Source organism: Sceloporus occidentalis, unplaced genomic scaffold, assembly GCF_023333645.1.
Source record: "Sceloporus occidentalis isolate IW3139 unplaced genomic scaffold, rSceOcc1.0.p SCAF_1, whole genome shotgun sequence".
NCBI lineage: Eukaryota > Metazoa > Chordata > Lepidosauria > Squamata > Phrynosomatidae > Sceloporus > Sceloporus occidentalis.
Window position 1 is genome coordinate 207060666 of NW_028316981.1, and position 26226 is coordinate 207086891.

The 26226-nt window shown below is 41.1% G+C and overlaps 1 protein-coding gene across 3 annotated transcripts in view; it reads right to left on the reverse strand.

Moving 5' to 3' along the window:
* The window catches only part of LOC149323271 (dynein axonemal heavy chain 6-like), a 187108-nt gene that overhangs the window by 153717 nt on the left and 7165 nt on the right, over positions 1-26226 (reverse strand). For 2 of the 3 annotated variants that reach the window (XM_089488669.1, XM_089488671.1), the window contains exons 4-12: positions 23171-23421; positions 19096-19363; positions 17423-17557; positions 17208-17331; positions 16940-17081; positions 9055-9223; positions 4199-4312; positions 1487-1687; positions 269-389 (exon numbers count right to left, since the gene is read on the reverse strand). In XM_089488669.1, coding sequence (XP_089344795.1) covers positions 269-389; positions 1487-1687; positions 4199-4312; positions 9055-9223; positions 16940-17081; positions 17208-17331; positions 17423-17557; positions 19096-19363; positions 23171-23421 — 1525 coding nt within the window. Of the gene's footprint in view, positions 1-268; positions 390-1486; positions 1688-4198; positions 4313-9054; positions 9224-16939; positions 17082-17207; positions 17332-17422; positions 17558-19095; positions 19364-19422; positions 19468-23170; positions 23422-26226 lie in introns of those variants that run through there. The other variant, XM_089488670.1, reaches the window with a different exon arrangement.

Sequence of the window (26226 nt, forward strand, 5' to 3'; positions counted from 1 at the left end):
GCAAGGCTGAAAAAACAGCAACGTCCCTAAGATCATCTAGTGGTTTGAGATTTGAATTAAAGTTACCATAGCTCAAATGTATCTACAACACTACAACAACTCTCAATCCCAAGTGTGCAAGAAATATAGGTCTTACAGTAAAGCTTTTAATTTAAAGACACGTCTAAATTATTTTTGCATTACAAACGTTACACATGTCACTGCCAGAGACTGTATGTACTACCTAGCTGGTGACAAAATATATGGCACAGTATGAAACAAAATTTACCAGGTTCTTCCTTTTTCAGTGCTTCTAAGTCAAGGCTTTCGTTTTCTTTAAAAAATAATCGAAATTTTTCAAAAGTACTTGCATACAAGTTGACTGCTTCAAATCCTAAAGAAATTGTTTCCTAAAAATTAAGAGAAATGTGTTTTTGAACTTGTAATTTTAATGTTATGTCCATACCAATGCTCTGTTTCATTTCCTCTAGTGCTGCTATTAACCCTTAATTAAACTGGAGTGGATGGGACTGGTACCTATCTCTATACTGGTAACCAGCACTCCAAGAAGCGACTATGCATAATATTAAATGAGCCTTCAATGTGTATATATTTTTTAAAAAATGAAAATAGTCACTTGGGAGAGAACGAAAACTATTGGAATCATAGCACATGGGAGGGAGTGTATCAGACCCTGCTGTAATTTGGATGAAAACTGTTTTTCTAAAGCTACCATTAGCATTAGAAGGAAAATTTCCATTGGTGCCAGTCAGATAAAATCCCATTAATGCCTGCCTCTCCCCCCACAAAAGTAATCCAATTTTTAAAGATAAAGGAGTGTGCCTATTAAATAAAAACTTGTTTGACAGTACAGTGGGCCCTGCCCATACACAGGGATCCATTCCAGACACACACACACACACACACCCCACCCCCCGTGTATGGAGAAAAACATGTACACTCAAAACCCATTAGTTTCAATGGGGAGCATTGCTGCGTTCGGCGCAGCGCACGCACCATTCATTTTATGGCAGCTTAACCTTCCACGTAAGGGTAAAGCCGCGTATAGCACATGCACATATGGTGCAGGCGTGCTGTATATAATTTGCCACAAGAAATTCTGGGCCCCCTCCACACAAAAGTAAAGAAGATGGGACAACCTTATACAGTATCATCTTTCAGTCTAAGCAGCCACCTTGAATCCCACATTGGAGCTACCTTGAATCCCAATTTGGGAGAAAGGCGGGGTATTAATCCCATAAATAGATAAATAAATACACTTCTATAAATAGATCAGAATATTATCTGCATATCTTTTAGTGCACTAATAAAAATGAAGCATGATCACTCTAGCCTCACAGGTAGGTGGCTCAAAATATTCTCATTTGTGCATTTCTGGAGGTGGTCATGGTTGGGAAAAGGATAAAGAATGGATGGTCTTTGAAATTTTCCCCTTGAAATGTGAAAGAAAGAATGTAAATAGATTTTCCAAATAGGTGCTCTGTACCTTTATTTGTAAGATAATACTTTGGAGATATTTATCATCTTTAAACATTATTGATAAGCTTGGTCCTTCACCACATGTTTTTTCTTCAATTTTGTTGTTAATAACCGGACGAGTGAATGCATCAAAGTATCGATCAGGAACAAGGTTTGCCAGAGATAAAACAGTTGCCTGAAACTGAGTGACGATTTCCGACATACAATCCTTTTAGACAAAATAGAAGAGAATCTCTTTTTTAAAAAAGCTTGCAGTCTTCAAAGAAAGAACAGTTGTATTTTACCTTTACAGCACTTTTCAATGGTCTCTGAATAAAAATAAAAATAAACTTTACACGAATTGTTACTATTATTATCCCCACACTGTAGATGAAACAGGCCTTGATGATGGAGATGGCTTGCTGAAAGCAACCCATTTTTTTTTCTCGGCAGGGATGATATTTAAGTCAGAAACTTTCTTGTTTATACCTCAGACTCTTAATCACTAAGTGATTAAATACTATGGGATGCAGTGGCTTAGTGGTTAAGACACCACTTCCCACAATTGGAAGATCCAAAGTTTGGCAGTTCAAGGCCCAAGTGGTGCATGATGGGGTGAGCTCCTGACTAGACCCAGCTTCTGCCAACCTAGCAATTTGAAAGCATGCAAATACAAGTAGATTAATAGGTACCACTTCAGAGGGAAGGCAACAGTGCTCAGTGCAGACATGCTGGCCACATGACCACCGGATTCGTCTTCATACATTGCTAGCTCTTCGGCTTAGCAACGGAGACAAGCACCGCTCCCTACAGTTGGTTACGAATAGACATTCATATTTTAAAATATGATATTGTATGATGATGGGGTGGCACCCTGCCTCTATTTAAAGAACTCTAAAGAAGAAGGCTCCACCACCCTCTGGGGCAGTCTGTTCCACTCTTGTGCAGCAATGAGTTTAATAAGTTCTTCCTAATATTTAGGGAGAATCTTTTTTCTTGTAATTTGTATTCACTGGTTCATGTCCTAATTTCTTTGTCCATCTAAACCTGGTCCATCTTCTACAAAATTTTCTATCAAATATTTGAAGATGTTATCATAGCACCTCTCAGTCTTCTCTTTTCCAAGTTCCAAGCTGCCTAAGCCATTTTTCATAATGCTTGGTTTCTAGACATTTTACCATCTTGGTTTTTCTCCTCTGGACACATTCCAGATTGTCAATATCCTTGGATTGTAGTGCCCAGAACAGGATAAAGTGTCTCACATGCGGTCTTACCAAAGTTCAACACAGTGGTATGAATACCAACTTTGATCTGGACATTATACTCCTGCTGATGCAGTGTAAAATCTCATTAATTTTATTGGCCACCGCATCACACTTTTGACTCATGTTTAACTTTTGGTCTACAAAGACCTTGTATTCTTTTCATTTCCATTTCAGTATATAGGAATTATGTGTGGACAGATTTAGCACCAAATTAATTACCTGAGGGCAATGGTGACAAGGAAGAATTTTCTAAGCCATTGAGAGTTAGGAGGCTTGGATGTTACACTAGCCATGCAGTTGTGACTTGTTATGCATCTTATCTATGTGTCTTAGCTTGGAAGATAATTGCTAATTGGAAGATAATTGCTATTTTGTTTGTTTTTGTTATTTTCTGCCAGGTGACACAGAAGCGGAAAAAATCTGTTTCCCACAAATACTACTGGAACACTTCCATGCCTCCCTCTTAATTTGCAACCCTCAATAACAGTATAATGAGAGCATAAGACTTTCTAGCAACAACTACCTAGCCTTCTTTATCAGAAAAAGCAAAGTGCTGCTTTTGGAAAGATTTTCTTTAAGCTACATCCACCACTACTAAGTTCAGTTCTAGATGGTGGAACAGGATTTGAGAGATATCTTCTTGCACCCTGTAAAGATTTAAGAAATAGAGGATGGCGTCTTCCATAAGGCATAGATTACTTTCAGGAGAGAAAGAATTGTGATTGGAGTAGACCTTCTGGACTCTTTTTTTTTTTTTTTTTGGGGGGACCCTTTTGCTCTTCATGAAGCTTGATCTCTATTTCCAGTGCTTTACCCATCCTCATTATCTCTTCATGAAAAGAACAAACATTGTCTGAAGGTGATGGCCTACTTTGATCATCCACTGAAGACACTGTTGCTTTATCAGAATCTTGATTACTTCTGGATTTTGGGAAATATCCCCCTCCAAGCTATTTTAGGCCAAGAAAAAGGCTTTGGGGTATTGCTTCTTCTTAAAAGAATAAACTTTTTAAAATGGGGTGCTGGAGGGCTCTTCGAATCTTTGAAATGGCCTTGAGTCCTACATGTAACCCATGACCTGCTGTACAATGTTCCTCTATATATTGATTTCTCCAGTGCTCTCATTCGCCTTTACATACCTTCTTCTATACTAGTTACTCCATTCCTGCTTACCTGCACTTACATTTGGATCACTCATGCAACAGATAGTGGACAAATCTTTTTCATGTTGTTTTGTCTTAGGTTGCCTATGCCTTCCAGGTATTTCAGGCCAGGTTCCAGGGCAAATAAACACACCATCAGTCAATAAAACAATATAGAAATCCCACTGCATCTCAGTCCAATGTATACTTAGGGGTTGCATCATGCCTAAATGTTCCAGCCTCACCTCTGCATGTGAAAATAAAATTGCATTGCCCATGATCACAATTATTTTTCATACAGTAACTTCAAGTTCAATAAAATAGTTCTTAAACCTGAAAATCATCCAAAGTTGGTTCAAATAGTAGTGCATGGATTTCCAAAATTAGCTCCGCAAGAAACATGGGTAAAGACTCATCTTCTTCTAGTACCCCAATCACTGAGGTTCCCTGAGAGAGAAAAAAAATAAATCAGAAAATGAATTTAGATTCTTAAATTAAAAACAAGGACTCGTTTTCTCTGTCCCAGCATATTTCTGACAATAAATTATAGTCCAAAAGCCTGTAAGTAGTGTGTCTCTCTCAAAGCAATATAATTCCAACTAATCTGAAGGACTCAGGAATACACACAACATTACACTGTTTAGTTTACAGAACATCCCCAAAGCATCTAATTAAAATTATTTTTAAGGATATATGGAGTGATGTGCTTAAGAACAGAGCTCAGAATAGCAGGCAACATCTTTCCTCCTACCTTTGTCCCACAATGTGTCACTTTTGCATTTCTATTGCTATTCAAACATACAACCAGCTCATTCATATGCAAGTCTGTTACTAGGCACTTCATTCTATACATCTGATGAAATAGACAAGTACATACAGTGGTCCCATCCCTTATGCGGGGATCTGTTCCGGACCACCACCACCACCCCACATAAGGGAAATTCTGCGTATGCTTGAGCCCCATGCGCCATGGGGCGCGTGTCCCATTATTCTTTCTGGCACATGGCGCCGCTTTTTCCAGCACGGCTTTCAGCATACTGATCCAGACTAACATGGCTATATTTTAGTATTTACATGTGAAATGAAACAGCCTGGTCAACTAAGACTAGCTGAAATAAACAAAAACATTTTGAATCTTCTAGAGACCACTTGAAAGCTTCTTCCAAAATGCATCCCAGGATGATTTTTTTTTTTTGAGAGCCTCCACTTTTCTTTTGTTGTTGTCTTTTAAGTTAACGTCAATCCATGGCGACCCTATGAATGAGATACCTCCATGTCACCCTGTCCTCAACTGCCCTGTTCAACCCCTACAACTGCACTTATGATTTCCATTTTGGTGACCAAAATTGTAGCTCTATGCTTTTTCAACATACCAGAACAGCTGGTGAGGCAGGCTAGTCTGCTTTCCCCTTTGCTTTCTGCTTTGCTTCTCACACATGCTCAGTAAGTGATTCTAGAGGCAGCTGTTTACCTTGACTGTTGGACATAAACTCAAACAGCAAGGGGCTCACAAGGATGGAGACATATTGGATTGTAAAGGAAGTGTCTTTGTTTTTATTGTGATGCAAATGGGTGTTAAATTCCCTGGACTTTGAAAATCTCCCAGTTGCCACATGGCCAGGAGGAGGAGGAGCCAGCCTGCAAGATATATCCCTCCATGCCATCTTAACTAAGAACAGAAACTGCAAAATATAGGCCTATGACTAACATCTTCATTTTTTAGGTCTTGTTTGGTTTGTAACACCATGCCTGATGAAGAAGCCAGTGAAGCTTCGAAAGCTTGCAACATGCATATGGTACATTTTGGTTGGCCAATAAAGGTATCACAGGCCTGTTCCAGATGGGCAAAAAGTACATACTAGGTATGTACTAGGGTTAGGAAAGGGCGTCCTTTCCCGACGCCCTAACCCTAGTACGTACCTAGTACGTACAAAATGGCGGCGCCCATTCTACATGGGCGCCGCCATGGGGACATCACAACTGCACCGCCCCGAAACGGAGCGGTGCGGAAGTGACATCCTGGCGCCCTTCCAGGTTTGTGTCGCTGGGCGCAGCCTTTACACGCCAGCAACACAAATGAGAAAGGGGCCGAGTGGCCCCTTTCTCTTTGTCCCCACCGCTGTTGGGTGTCCTTGGGGCATGAAGCCCCAAGGACACCCCTTTCCAGGCCGTGGGAAAGCGGCCTTTTGCCACTTTCCCGCAGCCTGGAAAGCAGCGGATCGGGGCCTCAGAGGCTGCCGCTGTGGCAGCTGAGGCCCCGATCCGGTGGGGAAAGGGGCGGGAACAGGCCGCCCCAAAAGGGTGGTCTGTAAACCGCCACTGATGGATTTTTTATTGGACAGCTTCAATAGGATCACCTAAGCTCGAATCCTATTCTTTCCCATGCCACGTTTTATTACTTTGCTTACTGCAGATACGTTGCTGAAAGTCTGTTTTTTTCCAGCCCTCCTTCACCATCAGCCCAGTGCCAATGCTGTTGGGGTGAGGGAGGGACACCTTCCAGCCAGTCCTTGATGTAGTGGGGGGAATGTGGCCCTGTATGGTTTGGATGGGTTTGCCCTATATGAGTTTGTAATTGGAAATCTCTACGGGGAGAAACTGTTCCAAGAAACCCGGAGACTGGAAAAAGTCTGGACCAGGAGAGCACATACCATACTTTCTCATAGCTAAAAGGACCTAAAAATTCCCACAGGCCAACCGTACCTACAATTGAATGGAACATGCACTGTTACAGGAGAGAATACACATCACCCGCAAACAGATGATGAACATCAAGGACTTCACAGAAAAAAACAACAACCTCAAACTCAAATCCAGAGACATAATAATCAGCTTCAATGTGGTCTATTTGTTCATCAAAGTCCCCATAATGGACATCTTGGCACTCAACTGACCAATTACTGTAATCTGGAAAACATCACTTCTCTATTTGACCCTTGTTATATGCTGGGGTTTGGTTCCAAGATCCCCCGTGGACAACAAAATCAGTGGATGCTAAAGTCCCATTAAATATAATGACATAGAAAAATGGTGTCCCTTATAAAAACTGGAAAATCAAGGTTTGGTATTTGAAATTTATATTTTTTTTTAACATTTTCAAACCTGGATGCTTGAATCTGCGTATAAAAAATCAGTGTATCAGAAGGGCCGGACGTATACTGTCTATACTCTTTACAACATCCCTATCATTTTTTTTTTATTGATGGCACGGTACAGGGAGGCCTGCTGGTGCCTATCTTTCCTCCAAAGGGAAGCCTCAGCCGCCAAACCACGCAGCTTCCTTTTGGAGGAAAAAGAACCCGCGAAAAGCGGGTTCTTTTTGCCCTGCTGGGCGGACGTTGTGAGTGCGCCAATGGTGCACTCATGACGTCACAGACGTGGTGCGACGTGCAGACGCTATGCGTCCATCACATCACAATGGCGGTGCCTGTATACATGTGGCGCACCATTGTTACGGCTCCGTGCCGTACTAGGGTTAGGGACTGTACGGTTGCCGCGTGGTCCCTTAATCGTAGTACGGTGCCAGCATGATGCTTTAGCACCATGTGTACCACGCCAATGTTAAAAAGTTTAATCAGACCAATCACTTAATCATTCTTCCTCAGGCTTTATGTGACTTTTAATTCTTTTAAAGTTTCCTAAAGAGCTCTCTCTTCCAGACTGTGACTTTGAAATCTAATAATGGGGCTGTACATACAGGTGGTGAAACTCTGCCCTTTTGCTGTGTATCGTTCCTAGAGCAGCCAAACCGTGCAGGAACGATACGCAGTCAGGAAGAAGCTGCCTAAAGCAGCTTCTTCCTCGCAGTGTCATAAGGGTTGCAACGTAACCCTGTGACACCACTTCCTGTGTGCGATGTGCAGACGCTGTGCCTCTCGCATGTCATCATGGTGGCCCCTGTGTGGACGGGAGGCCAACATGACGGCAGTGGTGGCACGTTCTAGGGTTCTGGAGCGTGCGGTTGCTGCGCACTCTGAAACCCTAGAATTGGCACCGCCACGCTGTTTCCTGCCCATGTGTACCAGGCCAATGTTTCCTGAACTGCTCCCTCTTCCAGACTATATCAGGTCTCCAAAAATGTAATCTTAAGGAAGACTAATTATTTATTTATTATAATGGTAAAGCATGTACTACTTTCCCTCTCTTCCTCAGCTATACAGTGGACTGCTTTATTATTTTTGTCCTTCTAAAAGCAACAAAATAAAACTGCAAATAACATAAGTTATTGTCAAAAGGTGCCATATTTTAAGGATGAAATATGAACAGAAAAAGTATTTACTTTCTAAATTATGTATCATGTATAATGAAAAGTCAATTATGTATATTTCTGGGAAATGTGTGTTGATCTCTACTAAGAAAAGGCATCTTAACAGAATATGAAAAATTCAAATTCTAACATAAAAGGAGATAGATAGTATGAGCCTTATCTTATTAAAAATAAACATGAGCGGCAGTGAGACAGAAGTGGCTTTCTGATTACCTTCCCACATGCCCACAAAATACTTCCACTCTACTGCTGAGGGAGACGATTGTAAAAATGTGCCTTTTGTCCTGCTGGAAAAATCCATTTGGTAAAAACCAAATGACTTGCTCCATCTGGATGGAGAACAGACATATGACAACGTCATGTGGAAAGGTAAGAGAAAAAGCCACGTCTATCTTGCTGTGTCTTGTCTTTCTTTGGTAATGCAATAAGGGGTGAAACAGACCACCCCTGAGTAAGCCAGATTGGGGCCATAGCAACTGTATGCTGTGGTCCCAATCTGCCTTTTTGTTGACCCAAAATGAAGCGGCAAATTGTCGTTCCTTCTTGCGCTGGCAAAAAACTGGCTTTTCTGCCCTGCTGTGACTTTAAGGCGTTCTGGCAGCATGCAGCATCTAAAAGCTATGCCACTGGAGTGCCCAGAAACTGGCCCATATGTGGGCAGCTGGGCAGTGTGAAGCCGGCTTCTATGCGTCTTGAAGGCATGTGTTATGCGTATGCTACGCCCCCAAGCCGACTGGAAGCTGGCTTTTTATGCCAGTCTGTTCTGGCTCTAAGTCAGGACAAAATGAAAAAGACTGATGTTAATCAACAGAAAACATAAGACTTTCGTTCAAAACAGTTTCATTTTTCTTAAGCATCTGAACAGTGATAGACTTGCCGATTTAAAAACAAACAAACATGGCCTTAACTAAATCCACTTTACCTTCTTCTCCACAACTTCAGGTGCTTCTTCTGTATTCCACTTCAGGATCACCTCTGAAGGAGGTGTTCTTTTCACCTTTTCAGTAATGTAATTCAAAAGAGCAGTGACAGATTTTACTGCCAAAACATGCATAGTGTTTACTATAAGGTAGTCAGCAAGACGAATAAAGCTGGGAAGAAAAAAACAAAGCAATATAGAATTTTTTTGATGGGAGAGGTAATATCATAGGCCCTCATATATATTCAAAGTGCAATATACTTCAGTGAGAATTTTCCACAAAAAAACACTTGTTGCTGTAGTTTGGGGTTTTAAAAAAACCCAAAAACAAATAACACTTCTGTGTTCCCAGACTAATTTTCAGCACTAGCTGCAACATTTTATTCCCAACTTTGAGTAGAATTGAGCTCTTTTGAATTCTGAGAAGTACTGGGATAAAAATGTATCTACTTCTCTTCCCATGTCTTTTTACTTTTTTTATGATTATAATGCTATAGCACATAGTATAGAATAGAATCTTTATTATGGTCATAGGCTAGCACAGGTAGAAACGGGATACAGATTAAAAGAAGGTAAAAACACAGATCAAAGACAGTCATTGCCTGGCAAATTTTAACTACAGTTGCACAGAAACTTGATATATTGTATCAAGATTGATGTCTGGAAGCAACAGAGAAGTGTAAAATTGACCAGCGTGTCCTTGATGTTTATGCAATAGAGGTGAAATAAGTCTGAGGCAGACATTCCTGTAGCACTGTAATAATACATCCTATGTTGTTTCTATTTGGCCAGAGTGACAGGGGCATAGTATGTCTGACAAGGGGATCTTCTTATATCGGCCTTCAAGGACAGCTGAGAGAAAGGCATGACATTGTGCCAAAGTAAATTATCTCCATTGTTTAGGTACTTCAAGTTTTGCTAAGTATGTCATAGGTAATGCCAAACATCTATTGGGTTTGCTAGCAATAAAATAATAGAATCATAGAATCATAGAGTTGGAAGAGACCACAAGGGCCACCCAGTCCAACCCCCTGCAGTTGGAGCACTTGCTAGATCCAGTTCTCACTTTGGATCTACCACCCATTGTTTGATAATTGCTTTAGCCTTATCATATCCCATGCCACGACTTTAAGGCAGAAAATCTGGAGAGAAGTCCAGTGATGAAACTTTAGTTTCTCCCTAAACTGGAAGTCATCAATCAAGGTTAGTAGCTGAGTATAGTCACCCACACTCTGGCCTCCATTTTCATAAAGCCTGACTTCAGACACAAAGTTCCATTAGAGACACATTTTGGAGCTTGGAAAGCTGATCTTAGAGGCATTACAAACCGCCACTTTGCGGCAGTCTCCCTGCGGTGCTGTTTGCTCCGTGAGGGAGCCGCCGCAGCCAAACCGCACGGCTCCCTTACGGAGCAAAAAAGAAGCTCCAAAATGGAGCTTCTTCTGGCAGCGCGCTAATGACGCCGCGAGGCGCCAATGGCGCACTCACGACGTCATTAGCGCCGCGCGACGTGCGGACACACAGCGTCCGTTACGTCAAGATGGCGGCAGCCATGTGGAACGGCCGGCACCATTTTTACGGACAGAGTCCATAACAGGAATAGGGGCGTCTGGAAGAGACGCCCCTTTTTTAAACTGGGACGTCCTGAGGACATCCCAAGTGGCGGTTTGTAACCCGCCTTGGAGATTTAGATTGCACAAGTTCTAATGGTGCAAAGTTGAGAAGGCGGTCTCAGCTGGAATCCAAAGGAATTGTTCAACTGATTTGGCTTCAAAATGTTTGGGCACTGCTGGTATATAATGGCCTTCTCTTCACTAAGAAATTTGAGGATGGCTGTTGAGCTCCTCTATGCATCACAAGCAGCATACTCCTTATGTGCTTTCCTACTAACACTAACATAAAAGATTTTCTCCCCGCCCCCCCCCCCCCAAATGTTTTGAAACAGGAGACCTGCTCAATCCTGTGGCCATCTATACTCCAGATATTGTACTTGGACCTTTTAAAGAAATGCCATGATTTTAAGGTGGTTTTTTTAATATATAGTTGAATACTGGGTGACCCGCTCTGCAGTACTCTGTTTCAGTGCTCTTTCTAGGCCATTGAGTGTTCTCGAAAGTACTGCTGTGTCATATGCATAAAGCAGAGCTGAGATATGCATTCCCTCTAGTTTTGGAGGCTGGACGTTTGTGTTGTTGAGATGACACACCCGACACACCATGCCACTGATTTATAAGTTGAACAGGAGTGGAGATAGAATGCAGCCTTCCTTGCTGCCCTTCTCAGTGACAATGGCATTGGTGAGAATACCCTGGGGTTTACATCAAGGAAGCGTCCAGTTTTTCCCACAGTTTGGTTCAAGATGCTTTAAAGTCTATAAAGGCAACAGAAAGAGAGAGAGAGATTGTGTTGCAGGTGGAATATTTTTCAATGAAATGATGCAGTAGAATGCTTTGATCTATGGTCTTCTCTAAAGCCAGCTTCTTCCTCGGCAGGTATGTTTTCATGTTGAAGCCAGGTCTAGAGCTTCCACTGTAAGTGTCTTACATAAAGTTTTCCGATCATATTGAGGAGACTAATTGATTTATAGTTGTCAGGATCCTTCCTCCTTCCTTTTCAAAATATGGGGACAATGACTGCAAGCCCCCAGCGCTCGACCATAGTTGTCAATACAGATGAAAAACGAGGCCAGAATAGGGCCCCAGAATTCCAAACTTTTTAATGGCTTCTGAAGGTATTAAGTCTTACCCTGAAACCTTCCCCATTCTCAGATGAGCTGCAAGGTCCTTGATCTCTGATGCTGTCACCAGTGTCCATCTTGAGAGATTCTTTATATTTTGGCTCGTACATCCACTTTCAATATAGATCCACCTTCAACATCCTTATAAAGTGCTTGAAAGGGATCCTCCCAGAGCCCCGGAGGGATGTGACAGTCCATTGTAACTGGTGCATTACTTTGGGAACTTGGTGTAATATGCCAAAATAAAGCTTAGATACTGTATTTGACTGCCTGGATAAATTGTGTCCAATTATTCTTCATGGCTTCTTCTTCTTCTTTTTTGTACACCATCAATTTTTGTAGCTTCTCTTCTGCTGAAGCAGTTTTAACACAGCTTCTGGCATAGTATTGGATACGTAACCCTGGTAAATGGCAATGAGAACCTTATTAGCATTAATACATTCCTTGTGGAACTATGGCTTGAGTGGTGCTGTTGTCGCCTTCAGTGTGCACTATTCTGGTAGTTCAAATACTGGAATAACACTTGGGTGTGTTGCAGTTCCTCAAATGTTCATCAGGGGACTTGGATGATATCAGGGCAGTCCAAAGACAGTGAAGGTGGTTTGAGGCCAATATTTCACACTGTTTGATATATTTGAGGGGTGGTCCATTTAGCTCAGTGATAAGTCCTTCCTGGTGGCAATAAAGAGAGCTGATAACAATCCTTAGTATGTGTCTCCTGAGTAAAATCCCTTAGGTATATCTGAATTTCAAAATTATCACTTTCAAACCTGGGTCCTTAGCATAGGGGAGAAAGTCCCTAAAATGATTATATGTTCAATGGTGCTCATTCTGGACCCAGAGAGATAAGTGAATTCAGCTGGACAGTCTCTTTTCTGAGCACTGTTTAACATACAAAGGTTTAGTCTGAAGACTGTTTGAGCCAGACATAGGCCTGAAAAAATTGATTTCTTGTCTTTTGAGCATCAGATCTTGTCATCTTCAAGGTTAGGAGGAGGGTGTTTGTGCCGGGTGTACAGGATATGATTGTTGAAGCCCAGTCTAACATTTAAATCTCCCCCCACCCCCCCCCGGACTACAAATTCATTTGGATTCTACAAAGAGATTAGCAGGATATGATTCCAGGTCAGTCCACAAGTTTCTGATTTGGGATTTGTCACCTGAGGCATGTAGAGATTTATTATCAGCAGAGTGCAGTGGTTAAATTGGATTAGCACTGTCTGTTTGTTGTTTCTATTGCGATGAAGTCACAGAAAACCTCATCCTTAAAGACCGATAGTTTTGATGTAATGCGCTTGCCAAAGGAATTTATTATTTTGTGTTTGTGACAGTCTTTTAATTCAGTTGTTCTGCTGTGGGAGTTTACCATCTGGGAAAATAATCTTACAACTGACTTCCTGCCATTCCAAATATAGACACTGAGATGAATTTCTAAGAGGAATCGATTTTTCTGTAATACAGTCCGCCCTCCGTATCCGCAGACTTGCCATCTGCGGATTTGAGCATACACCGATGTCAAGCCCATGGGGGGGTGGCATTGGCAGAGGAGGAGGAGGGAGAACAAGAATGAGGAAAAGCGGAGAAGAGGAAGAGGAGGAAAAGGAGGAGGAAGAGCGGAGAAGAGGAAAAAGAGGAGGACGAGCAGTGGCAGGGCAACAGAGGTGGAAGAGAAGAGCCATGACAGCGCCGACGGGGAAGAAATGGGGGAAGAGAAGAGGGGGGGAGGCAGGGAAGAAGAGGTATCCCCTGTTGCCTGCTGCAGTGAGAACGGTGAGGCTGGCATTGGAGAGGGGATGGGGACAATGGGACTTGAGTATCTGTGAATTTTGGTATCTGTGGGGGGGGGGTCTGGAACAGATCCCCTGTGGATACTGAGGGCTCACTGTACACAGCAATGTTGGGCTTCACCCATGTGTCCTGATGAGATGGGCAATCTTCCTCCATGTGACCAAAAACTAGCTGCTATTTTAACCCTGTTTGCCATCAGGGTTTTGCATGTGAAAGGCTTGTTGGAATTTCTCCACCTTCTTTGCAATATCATTTAAGTCTCCGCAATATTAGAATATTAGAATCAATGTTTCTGCAAACAACAGGCAGACCTCATGGAAGGGCTCAACATTACTGCCAGCAAGTTCCAGGGGGTTGTCTCTGCTATCTTGCTGCTCTGGAGAATAGTTTATATTGGACTTTGAAGAACTGAGGAGGCTATTTTACTTAATTCAGATTTCTGTAATGACTTAGAGAGTGGGAAAAAAGATGTAGTTGCAAATCTGTTTTTCACAAGTTGTGTTATCTCTGCTGCTGGAAAAAGTGAGTCAATCTCCATATGTTTTGCTGCTTTGAAAGATTCCTGGATTTTAATATTGTTGTTGGGACTGGTCCAGATTCTTTTCTTGCCTTTGTGTGGCATTTTAAGGTGTATGGAAGTGATAGAGCCAGATAATGTTGGAAGATTAATTCAGCAGTAGTTAGTCATTGCCATCTTGCCCCGTCTCTGCTAACAGCATGTAAGTACACCAACAAAATGGTGCTTTTGCATTACAGCCAAGAATCCCCCTCTTTGGAACAGCCCAAGCACACATTCAAGACATGACTACAAACAGACCTGGAAAAAAAATGGAAAGCATGGACATGGATGCAACAAAGGGCACAACCCAGCAAAAACCAAAAAGCTATACTGCAATCCCCCAAATCAACAACAAATATAAAGTACCAATCTATGAGAAACCTAACAATAAATGCATTGCTTTTCTTCATGAGAATAATTTCTTAAGACAGTAAGTACTGGTGTAATGTAACTTTATGCCTAGAGTCACAGAATTGGAAGGTCACTGAGTCCAACCCTCTGCTCAAAGCAGAAACTCCAGCTAGAGCATCCCCAGTAGCTGTCCAGTCTCTTTCTAAAGATGTCCAGAGAAAGAGACTCCACTACTTGTTCCATTTCCAAACTGCTCTTACCCTCAAAATGTACCTACTAATGTTTAATTACAATCTGTCTTCCTGTAATTTAAAACCATTCAACCTCGTCCTCCCCTCTGGGCAACAAGAAACAAATCTGCACCCTTCCCTCTGTGACAGCCCTTTAAATATCACCCTTCAGTCTTCTCTTCACCAGGCTGAACATGCCTTTCATCGTGTATTTTGTTCTCTGTACCTCTTATCTTTGTTGCCTTATTCTCAACCCACTCCAACCTCACTATCATCTTCTTAAAATGAGATGCCCAGAACTGAACACAGTACTCCAGGTAAGGCCTGACTGCCACAGAATATACATGGATCCTTACCATCTGCAGAGGTTAAGTCCCAGGGCCCCCCACAGATGGAACAAAACAGTCAGTTTTGCACCATAGTTTTCATTGGTGTCAACATGTGCATGGACACATCAGCATGCACCTGCTGCTACTGAATAAAATTGAGAATGGCAATCCGCAGGCCATCAAATTTGCAGAGTGCCAGGCCCACCAATATGAAGGATCCACTGTAGTGGGACTTTTACTTCTATTGAGCTAAAATTATGGTTCTATTAAAATATTATCTGCCTTCTTTGCTGCAGCATCACATTGCTGACTCATGTTAGAGACTCAATAACACCACAGTAACCCTTCAGTCCTTTTCAAATGTGTAACTGCTAAGCCAATTATCCCTCATCCCATAGTGTACATTTGGTTTTTGAAGCTTAATTGCAGAATTTCAATTTCTCTCCTGAATTTCATTCTATGTATTAGTTTCAGCCCAGTTTTCTGGTTTATCAAAGTTCCTTTGAATTCTGTTTCTATTTTCCAGTGTCTTAGCTACTCCTCCCAGTTTTGTTATCGTTCACAAACTTGATAATGATTCCCTCTAACTCATCATTTAAATCACTGATTAAAATGTTGAAGAGTGATGGCTTCAAGAAAGAACCCTTCAGCACTCCATGGTAGACTTTCCTGAAGCTTGAAGCACATCCATTGATGTGTTGAAGTTTTTCTGTTTATTTATTTATTCATTACACTTATATCCCAACTTTTTTACAAAATGGGATTGAAGGCAATCAGGCATTTCCATTTATTCCACATTCAATCAGTCTGTTCATCAAAATATCATGGAATATCTCGCCCTGCCGATCTAAATTCGTTTAGGTCATCATGAGAGGGACAATGTTTGCCCTCCGGTCTTCTGGTACCTCACCTATTCTCTAAGGTTTTTCAAAAATGATGGCAAGTTGTTAAGGGTACATCAGCAAATTCCTTCCGTATGCTCAGATGCAGTTCATCTCACCCTGCCAATCTAAACTCGTTTAGGTTAACTAGGTGATTCCTCAATATCAAGCTTGATTTGCAATTTGGATCTCTTACCATCTCTGGAGGCATTCTTGCATACAGCTCTTTTTTGCCATGAACTGAAGCAAAATAGGTATTGAGCCATTCTGCCTTTTTGTTGTGATCTATTAACATTTTACTAAACCTACTGATTTCCTGCCCCACTATTTCCTTGGTTATTCTCTTGTTTTAAACCTATCTGAAAAAAACTCTTTCTGCTGCTCCATTTCCCTCATTCTGAGATTTAGCTTTCTTTACAATATTACTGCAAGCTTCAGCTCCATACATGCACTCTTCCTTGGTAATTCATCCTTCCTTCCATTCTTTATATATAAAGAACTCATTATCCTTTTAACTTACTCCTTGAGTTTATGGTGCAACTACATGGACTTCTTCAGATGCATATCTTTTCTTTTTCTTCCATGGAATTGTTTGTGATTGGGTTTTTTGCAACTGCTTCTTCATGAATTCCCACCCTTGTTGAATGTCTTCTTCCTTTCACATCTCTATCCCTGGGATTCCACCTAGCATTTCCATGAGCTTTATAAAATCAGGTTTCCTGAACTCCAAGCTCTATTTCTGACAATACTCTTCCTTGGCCTGTCCCAAAGCTGTGAATTCCAGCATTATACAATCACTTCCCACTCAAGTGATATTAATCATGCTAGTAAGTATGTGAGAGTATTTAGAAGCCAGCATAGTAGACTTTATGCAAGCACTTCCTGTGGGGATATACAGGTGGCTATTCATTTGCAAGAAACACTTCTAGAAAAAAATTAACTTCTTACATTATTATTTCTAAATTAGGAAAAAGAACAATTAGATGTGGATCTGCAAAGTGCCAAATACCAACCATGTCAGTCTTCCACACTGAGCTCTTTTGTTGGCCTGTTCTGTGTATGTCATTTTTTCAGCTTGTTCACCATAAAGATCTTTGTCAGTCCGAGGAATAATAGCACTTCCAGCAGCTAGTCTTGGTGTCATCATTATCTGTTCTGGAAAAAAATACAGATGTACATTGCTGAAACAATTCGAAGTACGAAACTAAACCAATGTGTAGGAAACAGATAATATATTCACTTTTAAAACATTAACTACTCTAATGCCCAACAATTTTGTACCTGAACTCTCTGTTGCATAATAGTAATCATCAGGGGTAAAACCTGACTCAAGCAGTGCAGTTCTGCATGCACCCCTTACGACTTCTTTGGCTAATTCCCTGAACTCTGACAGATGAGACGTCACCTGAAAATTACAATGCAGTTAAGAGTTTATATTTCACCTCACTAAAATTACATACAAAACCTTGAAAGACCAAACAGCCAATGAAACTCACTTCTTTTAGCTGATCCAACTGAGTACCTTTGAATTCTACCAGTGTGTATATATAGCCCTTTTCAATTTGACAGAGTGCCAAGTCACTGATCTGGTAGCACATTTCTTGGATATTCAGAATTGCTGGTCTCAGACACTGTAAAATAGTAAGAACCAGTTAATGAGATCAAACCACTGTAATTTATCCTGAAGCTTTCTCATAGAGGCTGTGCAGACTACCGCTAAGGAGCTGCCTGCAGCCGCCTTCAGGTGCGCTGGATTGAGACCGCAGCAACTGCACGCTGCGGCCACAATCTGGCCGTTCTAGCGTGCAAAAAGAAGCTGCAAAAAGTGGGTCCTTTTTGCGCCCTGGAAGGGGAGCACTGCAGCTTTAAGGCGCTCCTTTGGCGCTGCACCGTGTGGAGCACCGTGCTGCCGCACACCATGTGGAGTGGCACGTGGCGTCACAGCGCCCTGGGGTGGAGTCAGAGCATGCATCATGTGGAAGCCATGCCCTGACTCTGCCCCCAGGCCAGCCTTAATAGCCAGTCTGCACCGGGCCATAGTTGGCATAAAAGAGCATAAAGATTAGCTTCACATTCTCAATAAGGCTGAGAGGGAGGAAATCAAGTGGTTAGACCCTTTGATTCTTTCCTGCTTCAGTTGCTCCCCACTTCCATTCCAGGGCCAAGTTTGTGTGAGATTAATCCTTTTGGAAAACAGATTAGCATTTTCTTAGGAAGAGGAGTCAGATTGCAATACGAAAGGAAAAATGCTTGGGAAATGCCTTTACATGTCATGTGGTTAAATACAGAGCCAGGGAGTTTCTGAGTGTGAGCGCTGGCTTCAATGAGACTGTTTGAGTGTATAAAGATATGGAATGTATGAGATGGAAAAGGCAAAACGTAGAGCCAGTGATTAAAACAAAGTGTGTGGTGGCTCTTGTATTCTTTCATTACACTAGCTAGAATATGCTTTCATGATAAGTTCCAACCTTTCTTCCCCCCCTCCCGCACCCTTTGCTGATATAACATAGATTGGTTTTACAGTAATGGTGGGATGGCCTGAATGGATCAAAACTGTCTGTCATAAGGGTCCAAAAACTGCAGAAATCAGCAATTTGAGGCAGCTTTAACTGCCTTGGTTAAATGCTAGAAAATTTTGGGAACTGTAGTTTTGTGAGATATTTAGCCTTTTCTGTCAGAGAGCTCTGGTTCCACAATAAACTGCAGTTCTCAGGATTCCCTAGCACTGAGGCCAGGGCAATTAAAGCCATCTCAAACTGGATTATTTTTGCAGTGTGTTTTGGATCTCTTCCTGAAAGTTGATTCAGCCACTAATATCTTATTTAATGTGCTTTGTAACCACATTCATTGGAGACCTTGAGGACCACATGAGCATTTAGCAAAAAAGCTATTAAAGTAGTGCTTTGCTCTATATAGATTGTGTGGTCAAGTGTTGAGGAACAGGAACACCTTCCTTAGGTTAGCAAAAGAATGCACATACTCTTAAGATGAGCAGAAAGATAATATGAAGGAAGAGTAGAACAAGGTGAAGGAACAAAAATATGCCAGCTGTGTGGTCAAGCAGGTGCTGTGATACTGCTCTCAAGCCAGCACAAAGGGGCAGTCTGCTTCGCCCCTCAGTGTCCAACCCTTTTTATATAGATCACCTCAGTAATAAAAGCATACGTACAGCATTAACAATGAATAAGTTCTTCTGCAAAGCTCGGCGACACATATTTATCTTCTTAGAGCGGACATTCTTCCTCCATACATTAAATGACTTCCATTTGCGAAATATTGTAAATATAGTAATTTTGGAAAGTGCTCTGTGATAGAGATATTCCTGCTCCCAGCGCTGAAGTTCCAGATACTCAACTTCCCCATTATATGTATGAATAATTGCATTTGGGCTAATCGTGTAGTAGTCATTTTTGTTAATGCCATCATAACTTACAATTCTATAAATAAATGAAAACATTTAATTTAGTAGAATACATAGTAACTTAATTCACTCAACTGCCATCCACTGAACAAGGGGGCAACAGATTAATTTCTTTCTGTGGCTGTTCTGAACCTGTAAGAAAGGAGAGACTAATAAGAACTATTTCAGATATTTTCAGTTTTCTTATTTAAAACCAAATTATTCATCCTGCACACATTCTGGTTCCAATTCACTGGTTAACAGAAGGGGAAAAGAGTGCAGGAAATTAATAGAACTTTCCACCACGTCAAGATTTATTTCTAACATTTCTTAGGAAGAGAACATTATTACTTTTGTAGTTCTTGGGAAGTCACATAAATATTTTCCTCTACAGGTCTTTTAGCAGTAGATTGAGATAATTGGTAATATATGAATGCACTCTGGGAAAAGTGACATGGCTGGGTGGTTGCTGATGGTCATGGATCAATTCACCGGATGATTCCTTCTCGTAAGACTCAGATACAGTGCGCCCGTGTCATACGCGGGCGTGCTTTACGTGGCTTTCAGCATACGCTGAAAGCCATGTGAGGAGAAGGGGCGGCGCATCCCATTGGGAACAATGGGGTGCGTGCCCATGGTGCAGAGAGTTTTCAAGGGCGGTGGTGGGATAAAAATATCCAAAAGGCTCCCAAACATGTCCTCCAACCTAGGCCCAAAGAATTGTACAGTAACATTTTAAGCCTAATTCACTTTGTTGACACATTTGTAGAAATCCACAAATATTATGTACTTGTGAGAAAATAGCCCATTTGTACTCTTAATCCTTAATCCTCTGTGTGTGTATTTCTCCAAGTAAATTAAATAATTTAAATGGGTCTTGAGCATAGGTGGAATTTGCTTTATGCGGGGGAGTCTGGAACAGATCCCCTGTGTAAAGTAAGGGTGCACTGTACTTCAAACAACATGAGGTATTTGGTGAGTGCCAGGCGTGTCACTTTCACCATTTCGATTTGGAACTGAATGAGCAAGAAATACCCTGGGTGTGTGAAGGATAAGTTGCAAGCCAGCAGAGTTTGTGGCATTGAACAACATTAGCAGTGTTCAGGGTGCATGTCTGTTATGACACAACCTTTAATTTTCAATTTCCTGGCTTTATAGAAGTTGAGCCAACATGTTAGTGTTAAACTGTAATACATGAACATTTTATCATTGAATCCCCCTGCTTTTTGAAAAGAAAATGTATTATTAACAGTTTTTCATGAAAAGAAGACACAAACAAACCATTGACTGGTTAAATGTATATTAACACTTAGATATGTCTCTTTATGTTAAGAAAAGCTTGCTTCTGAATAAGATTGGATCAGACTCCAGATATTGTTTTCATTTCCCTTCCTTTCTTTATCAATTTCTATTCCAGAGTGAATCCCCCAGCTCTCAAAATTAAAAACAACCATTGTATTCCCCTGGAGTATTTTTATTTATTTTGGCTTAGGTGTTAACATTTTCAGAGTACAATCCTATGCAAGCCCCAAAGGGTAAAGGTAAAGGTAGTCCCTTGACATGAATGTCTAGTGGTAGAGGGTAGTGCTAATCTCCATTTCTAAGTCAAAGAGCCAGCGTTGTCTGAGGACTTCTCTGGTGATCATGTTGCCAGCATGACTGCACCGAATGCTGTTACCTTCCCACTGAGAAGTGGTACCTATTTATCTACTTGCATTTGCATGCTTTTGAATTGCTAGGTTGGCAGAAGCTGGGACTAGTGACAGGATCTCACCCCATCTTGCAGCACCCAGGCCTCAAACTGCCAGTCTGCCAGTCTTGCAATCAACAGTCAGCATCTTAACCACTTGAGCCTCTGTATCCCTACAAAACCCCACTGCAAGCCCTACAAAACTACATATTTCTGTGTAGATTGGGAGTAGTAGTTTTATGAGTAGCACTTTAACATTTAAAAAAAAAACACCTCGCCTATTCAAGACCCCCAAAGTGATTATTTCTACTGTTTGCTGGAATAAGGTAGCATTGCAAGAATTACAGTACAGTATTATTTCACAAACCCCTTCAGTTGAAGGACTGCTCTTCAATGGATAAAATAAGTCATTTTGTCATTTGTGGGGCCTGCAGAGAATTGTGTCAACGGGGTAAATATCTTTTAAAATTGGACATGGGGTCTCTACAGACCAATTTTGCAAAAAACAAAACAAACAATCTTTTAAAAACAAAAAGAGGAGGTCTTCTGTTGTGTCAACATATTTGGCTGCAAGCCTCTCTTGTGCTGTCACTTCTAGCTTTTTATTCAGTTATTCTCCCTGTGGTCTTATTCTCTCAGGTCATTCATTCTCCCTTCAAATCAGCCCACGAAAATCCCTTTCGTGCCAGCTTCTTAGGACCATTCAGTTGTCTCCTTTAGTCAGGATTACCAATTGGTTTTAGTCCATAGGCTTAAATGGAACAGGAAAGCCGTAACAGCATTTGACAAACTTAACTAAACCAATATAAAAGTATAAGTGAATAAAGTATATTAATAGCATTCACAAAATTTGACAGAAATATATCACAGTGTATGTGAAAAATTAGAATAAAAATCATTTTTATTAGAATAAAAATCTGGAATATTTGTAGGTTGCATCAAATAGACAAGGGATGCCAGGTTTCCTGTTATCAGGTCAATAGCTATAATTTCTATCAGCACCAGAATTTTAAATGATAAAATGGCAGAAACTTAGATTTTAATGTGTGCGACTGGCCTTAAGATGGCATACTATGCCTCTTTATTGTGTGTTCAGTATCACAACTAGCAGCTTTCGGGGGGAGGGGGAACAGCAGTACCATCTGCCCTTGCCATACACAGGGGATCCATTCTGGACCACCCACGTAAGGAAAATTTCACATATGCTGGAGTCCCATTGATTTGTCCCGAGTATAGGTTACACATCAGGACGATTAAGTGTAATGGCACTCATTCCTCTAAGAACAATCCATAGCTTTGATTGATCTATGCAGTCAAATGTTTTGCTATAGCACATGCAAATTTTCTTCTGGCATTCCCTTGTGTACTCCATTATCTATTGTATGCTTGCACTGTGATCCCTAGTGTCTCTTCTATTCCTGAATCCAGTTTGCACATGTGGGATTATTTATTTATTTATTTTGCTCCATATGTGGTAGGAGTCTTTCCTGCAGAATTTTCAGCATGACTTTGCTTGCATGGGAAATTAGTGCAATGGTCCCATAATTACAGATATCTTTTATGTCTCCTGTTTTGTCAATGGGAATGTATATCGATCATTTCCAATCTGTGGGCCACTGTTTTGTTTTCCATATTTGTCAGCAGACTTTAGTTAGAACAGAACTTCATTCTGTCTCTGTGGATTGTAGCGCTTCTACTGGTATGTCATCTGTTCCTGGTGATTTATTCCTCCCAACTGATTTGAGTGTTGTTTTTATTTTGCTTTCCTAGTGCAGCATTTTTTTGGTTGGCTGTGTTGTCTGGAAAAAAAGATTTCCAAACAATGAGTAGGCAATGCCTGCAATGCCTGGATTTCAGATGGCTTGTTTGTTTGTTTACTTTGCTTTTTAAAGGCTGCCTTTCCAGAACACTGTGGCCCTAAGAAATCACCTAGAAGCCAGGCACTGAAAAAAATATGCTGCTCAACATCTCCAGCTTTCTTCTTCTGATAACAATTGGGACAGTTCTGTTGGCTGCTGAGGCCACAACCTTTTATCTGTTGTTGCTACCTTGTAAATCTAGTAGTATAAAAAGGAAATTTATAATTCACCTTATACTCAAAAAAGCTAATTATCATAAAATTGATCATTGTAAAGTTCAAATAATATAACTCACTTCAGTTTATATGGTTCATACTCAGTTGATGACCTAGGCACTGCAGGAGTCATATATAGGAATCCAAGGTTTTTGTTTTCACATATCGTTCTTATAATTTGCAAAGGATCTGTAATATTAGCTTTAATTACTGCTTCTGGTTCTTGAAATGTACGAAGTGGTGGAGTAGGGCTTGGTATGGAAGCACTGAGCTTTACTGCACTACGTGGCTGTTTAGGAGGAGTCGGGAGTCGAACTTTAGCACTCAGTAACTGTAAAGGCAAAGTAAATGGAACTTAGACATACTGTTTACTTTAAAACCCCAAATTATCTATGTTCAACTGATTCTCTAATCACAATTTGTAAGAAAATCCCAGCATCTCATTGCAAATTTAGAGTGCCAACAAGGGTAGTTTATTATCACAACGGCCCTTTTGACAAGACTATCACTGAGTAGCAAAATGAAAAGGCTATCATACTTGCATTCTCTTTCTCAGCACAACTATGGCCCGTTACAAACGGGCACCCTAGTACGTGCTGAGCACATACTAGAGTTAGAAAGGGGCATCCTTTCTGGACGCCCCTAACCCTAGTACACGCTTGGCACATACAAAACGGCGGCGCCTGTTCTACACGGGCGCCGCCATCTTGATGTAGCAGACGCTTAGCGTCCGCACGTCGCACAGCGCTAATGACGTCATGAGTGCACCATTGGTGTCTTGCGGCGTCATTAGCGCGCTGCAAGAAGAAGCTGCATTTTGCAGCTTCTTTTTTGCTGCGCGGAGAGCTGCGCAGTTTGGCCGCTGAGGCTCCTCCACACAGCAAATGATGGCCCTTTTCAGACTGCCCTTTTGGGCGGTCTGTAAAGCGCCAGTGACATCAGAAACCTTTGCTTCCCGATTTAACTAATAAATGTTTCTCATTACATATGCTGTAGGAACTCTACTTACCTTAAATTCTAGTATATGATTCTTTCTTGTTTGAAGAAACCACATATTAATTTAATAAAATTCCTCAGTTTGAATTTAATTGGAGACTGGTTAGCTTAAAACTGGAAGCAGAGGATCTCTTCCATGCAGCAACACAGAAACAAGATGGGAGGAGAAAAAAAGATTTTGCTGCCTGAGGTGGCCAAAAGGCATTTGGCTTCATTTTGATTGGACTGGCAATTGAATCTTACTTTGGGCTTTAAACAAGATAGTATCTTCCTATCTTAGGAGGTTAGCTGCACAACATACACAACTCTGTCCTTCCAAAACCTCTCTGCATATTCATCAACATAACACTGAACAACAGTCTATGCGAGATTTATATGTGGATCAGCTGACCTGAAAACTCTATAAATGTGCTATAAAACTTTTCAAATCTGAAAACTCTATAAATGTGCTATAAAACTTTTCAAAAGCATAATTACGGGCCTTATCTCTCCAATATACAACAATGTCAAAGCTTTTAAATACAATGACAACACTATTTAATACAATAAATAGAAAAAGGAATGACAGACAATGTAAACCTCCCAGAGGTGGAAATCATCACAGGGTCCTTCCAGATTTTGTTAGACGGCAACTCTCAGCATTCACCACCATTAACTAATGTTGCTAGGAACTGCACTTAAATAGCATGTAAAGGGCCACATGTTCACCACACCTCTCTTAAACCTATCTTGCTGTTGTTAACAAATGTGTATCAACCATGCAAGTACAAGAGATGTTGAACAAGAGCATGACATTTATACCACTTCTGCTTTCATCCGAATATCTTGCAAATCAAAGCTGTGAATACTGACCTGTACATCTTTGTTACACATAATCTTCAATGACAAGAATAATTCCAGACCAGACCATATGTTTTACTTCCTACACTTGTCCCTCATTAATGAAAACAGATTAACAAAGTCTACACAGAAAGAGCACTGTGTAGAAAGAGGGATGAGTTTAAGTCTTCCGAAATCATATATCTCCCTGAAGGGACAGAAAATGCTTATATTTTGCAAGAATAGCTTGCGGCATGGGATCATTTCCCACAAAGATCAATTTAAACTAAAGTGGTCATCAAGTTGCTGACTGTTACTCTTTATCTGCTCTTAGGGGAGACATGGAACTGCAATCTCTTGCATGAGATAAAAATGGCTCCCACACCTTCTGCAGTTTCTGAGGGGTGAGAAACTGCAGAAGGTGTGGGGGCCATTTTTACCTCATGCACCCCTCTGGTGGATGCACCCTCACATGTGAGCATGCCATAAGTGATATAATGTCACTCCTGGTCATCATTTTAACCAATTTATAGTCATTTTTTCAGAGGTTTTGGATGAATTGGAGAGCTCTGGAGGATGCAAAAAATAAATGGCTACATTTGCATCTAATCTGAACCAGTTTAGGCCATCCCCCCCCTCCCAAAAAAACAACAACAACCCACCACTCAAACTATTATTGCACGTGAAAAATGTGAAATGTTTTGAAAGAGCCTGGGGGCTTGGGGGGGCTGCTGTGAGGATCTAGGGAATCCAATTAGGGGTTTCAGGAGCCATGGGAGACCTGTAGGCACACTTCGCCCACACATGTCTTAACACAATCTCTATTCAGATATTTGCTTCTATACCTTCCAAAAGCTGGAAGATGGCTATCTGCATCAGGCAACCTGTGCATTTTAAAACCCTAAAAATATCAGGATGGAGGGTGTCTAAATGAATAGAACATGCTTTTTACTTCGAACAGCTATCCTTCAAGAGTGATAAATGGGGTAGGGTAATATCTCAGCAAACCTAATGTCTTAATATGGTTGCAGTCAGGCTGAATCCACACTACGGAAACAATACAGGTTGACCCCACTTTAACTGCCATGGTTCCATGCTATGGAATTCTGGGAACTGTAGTTTGTTGTGGCTCAAGAGCTGTCTGAAAAAAAAGGCTAGATGTCTCACAAAACTATAATTCCAAGATTTTTATAGCACTGAGCCATGGCAGTTAAAGTGGGGTCAAACTGCATTATTGCTGCAGTGTGAATGCAGCCTTAGATATTGAAAATAAAATCAAAACACAATTTTATAACATATACAAACAACTACCTATACTTGT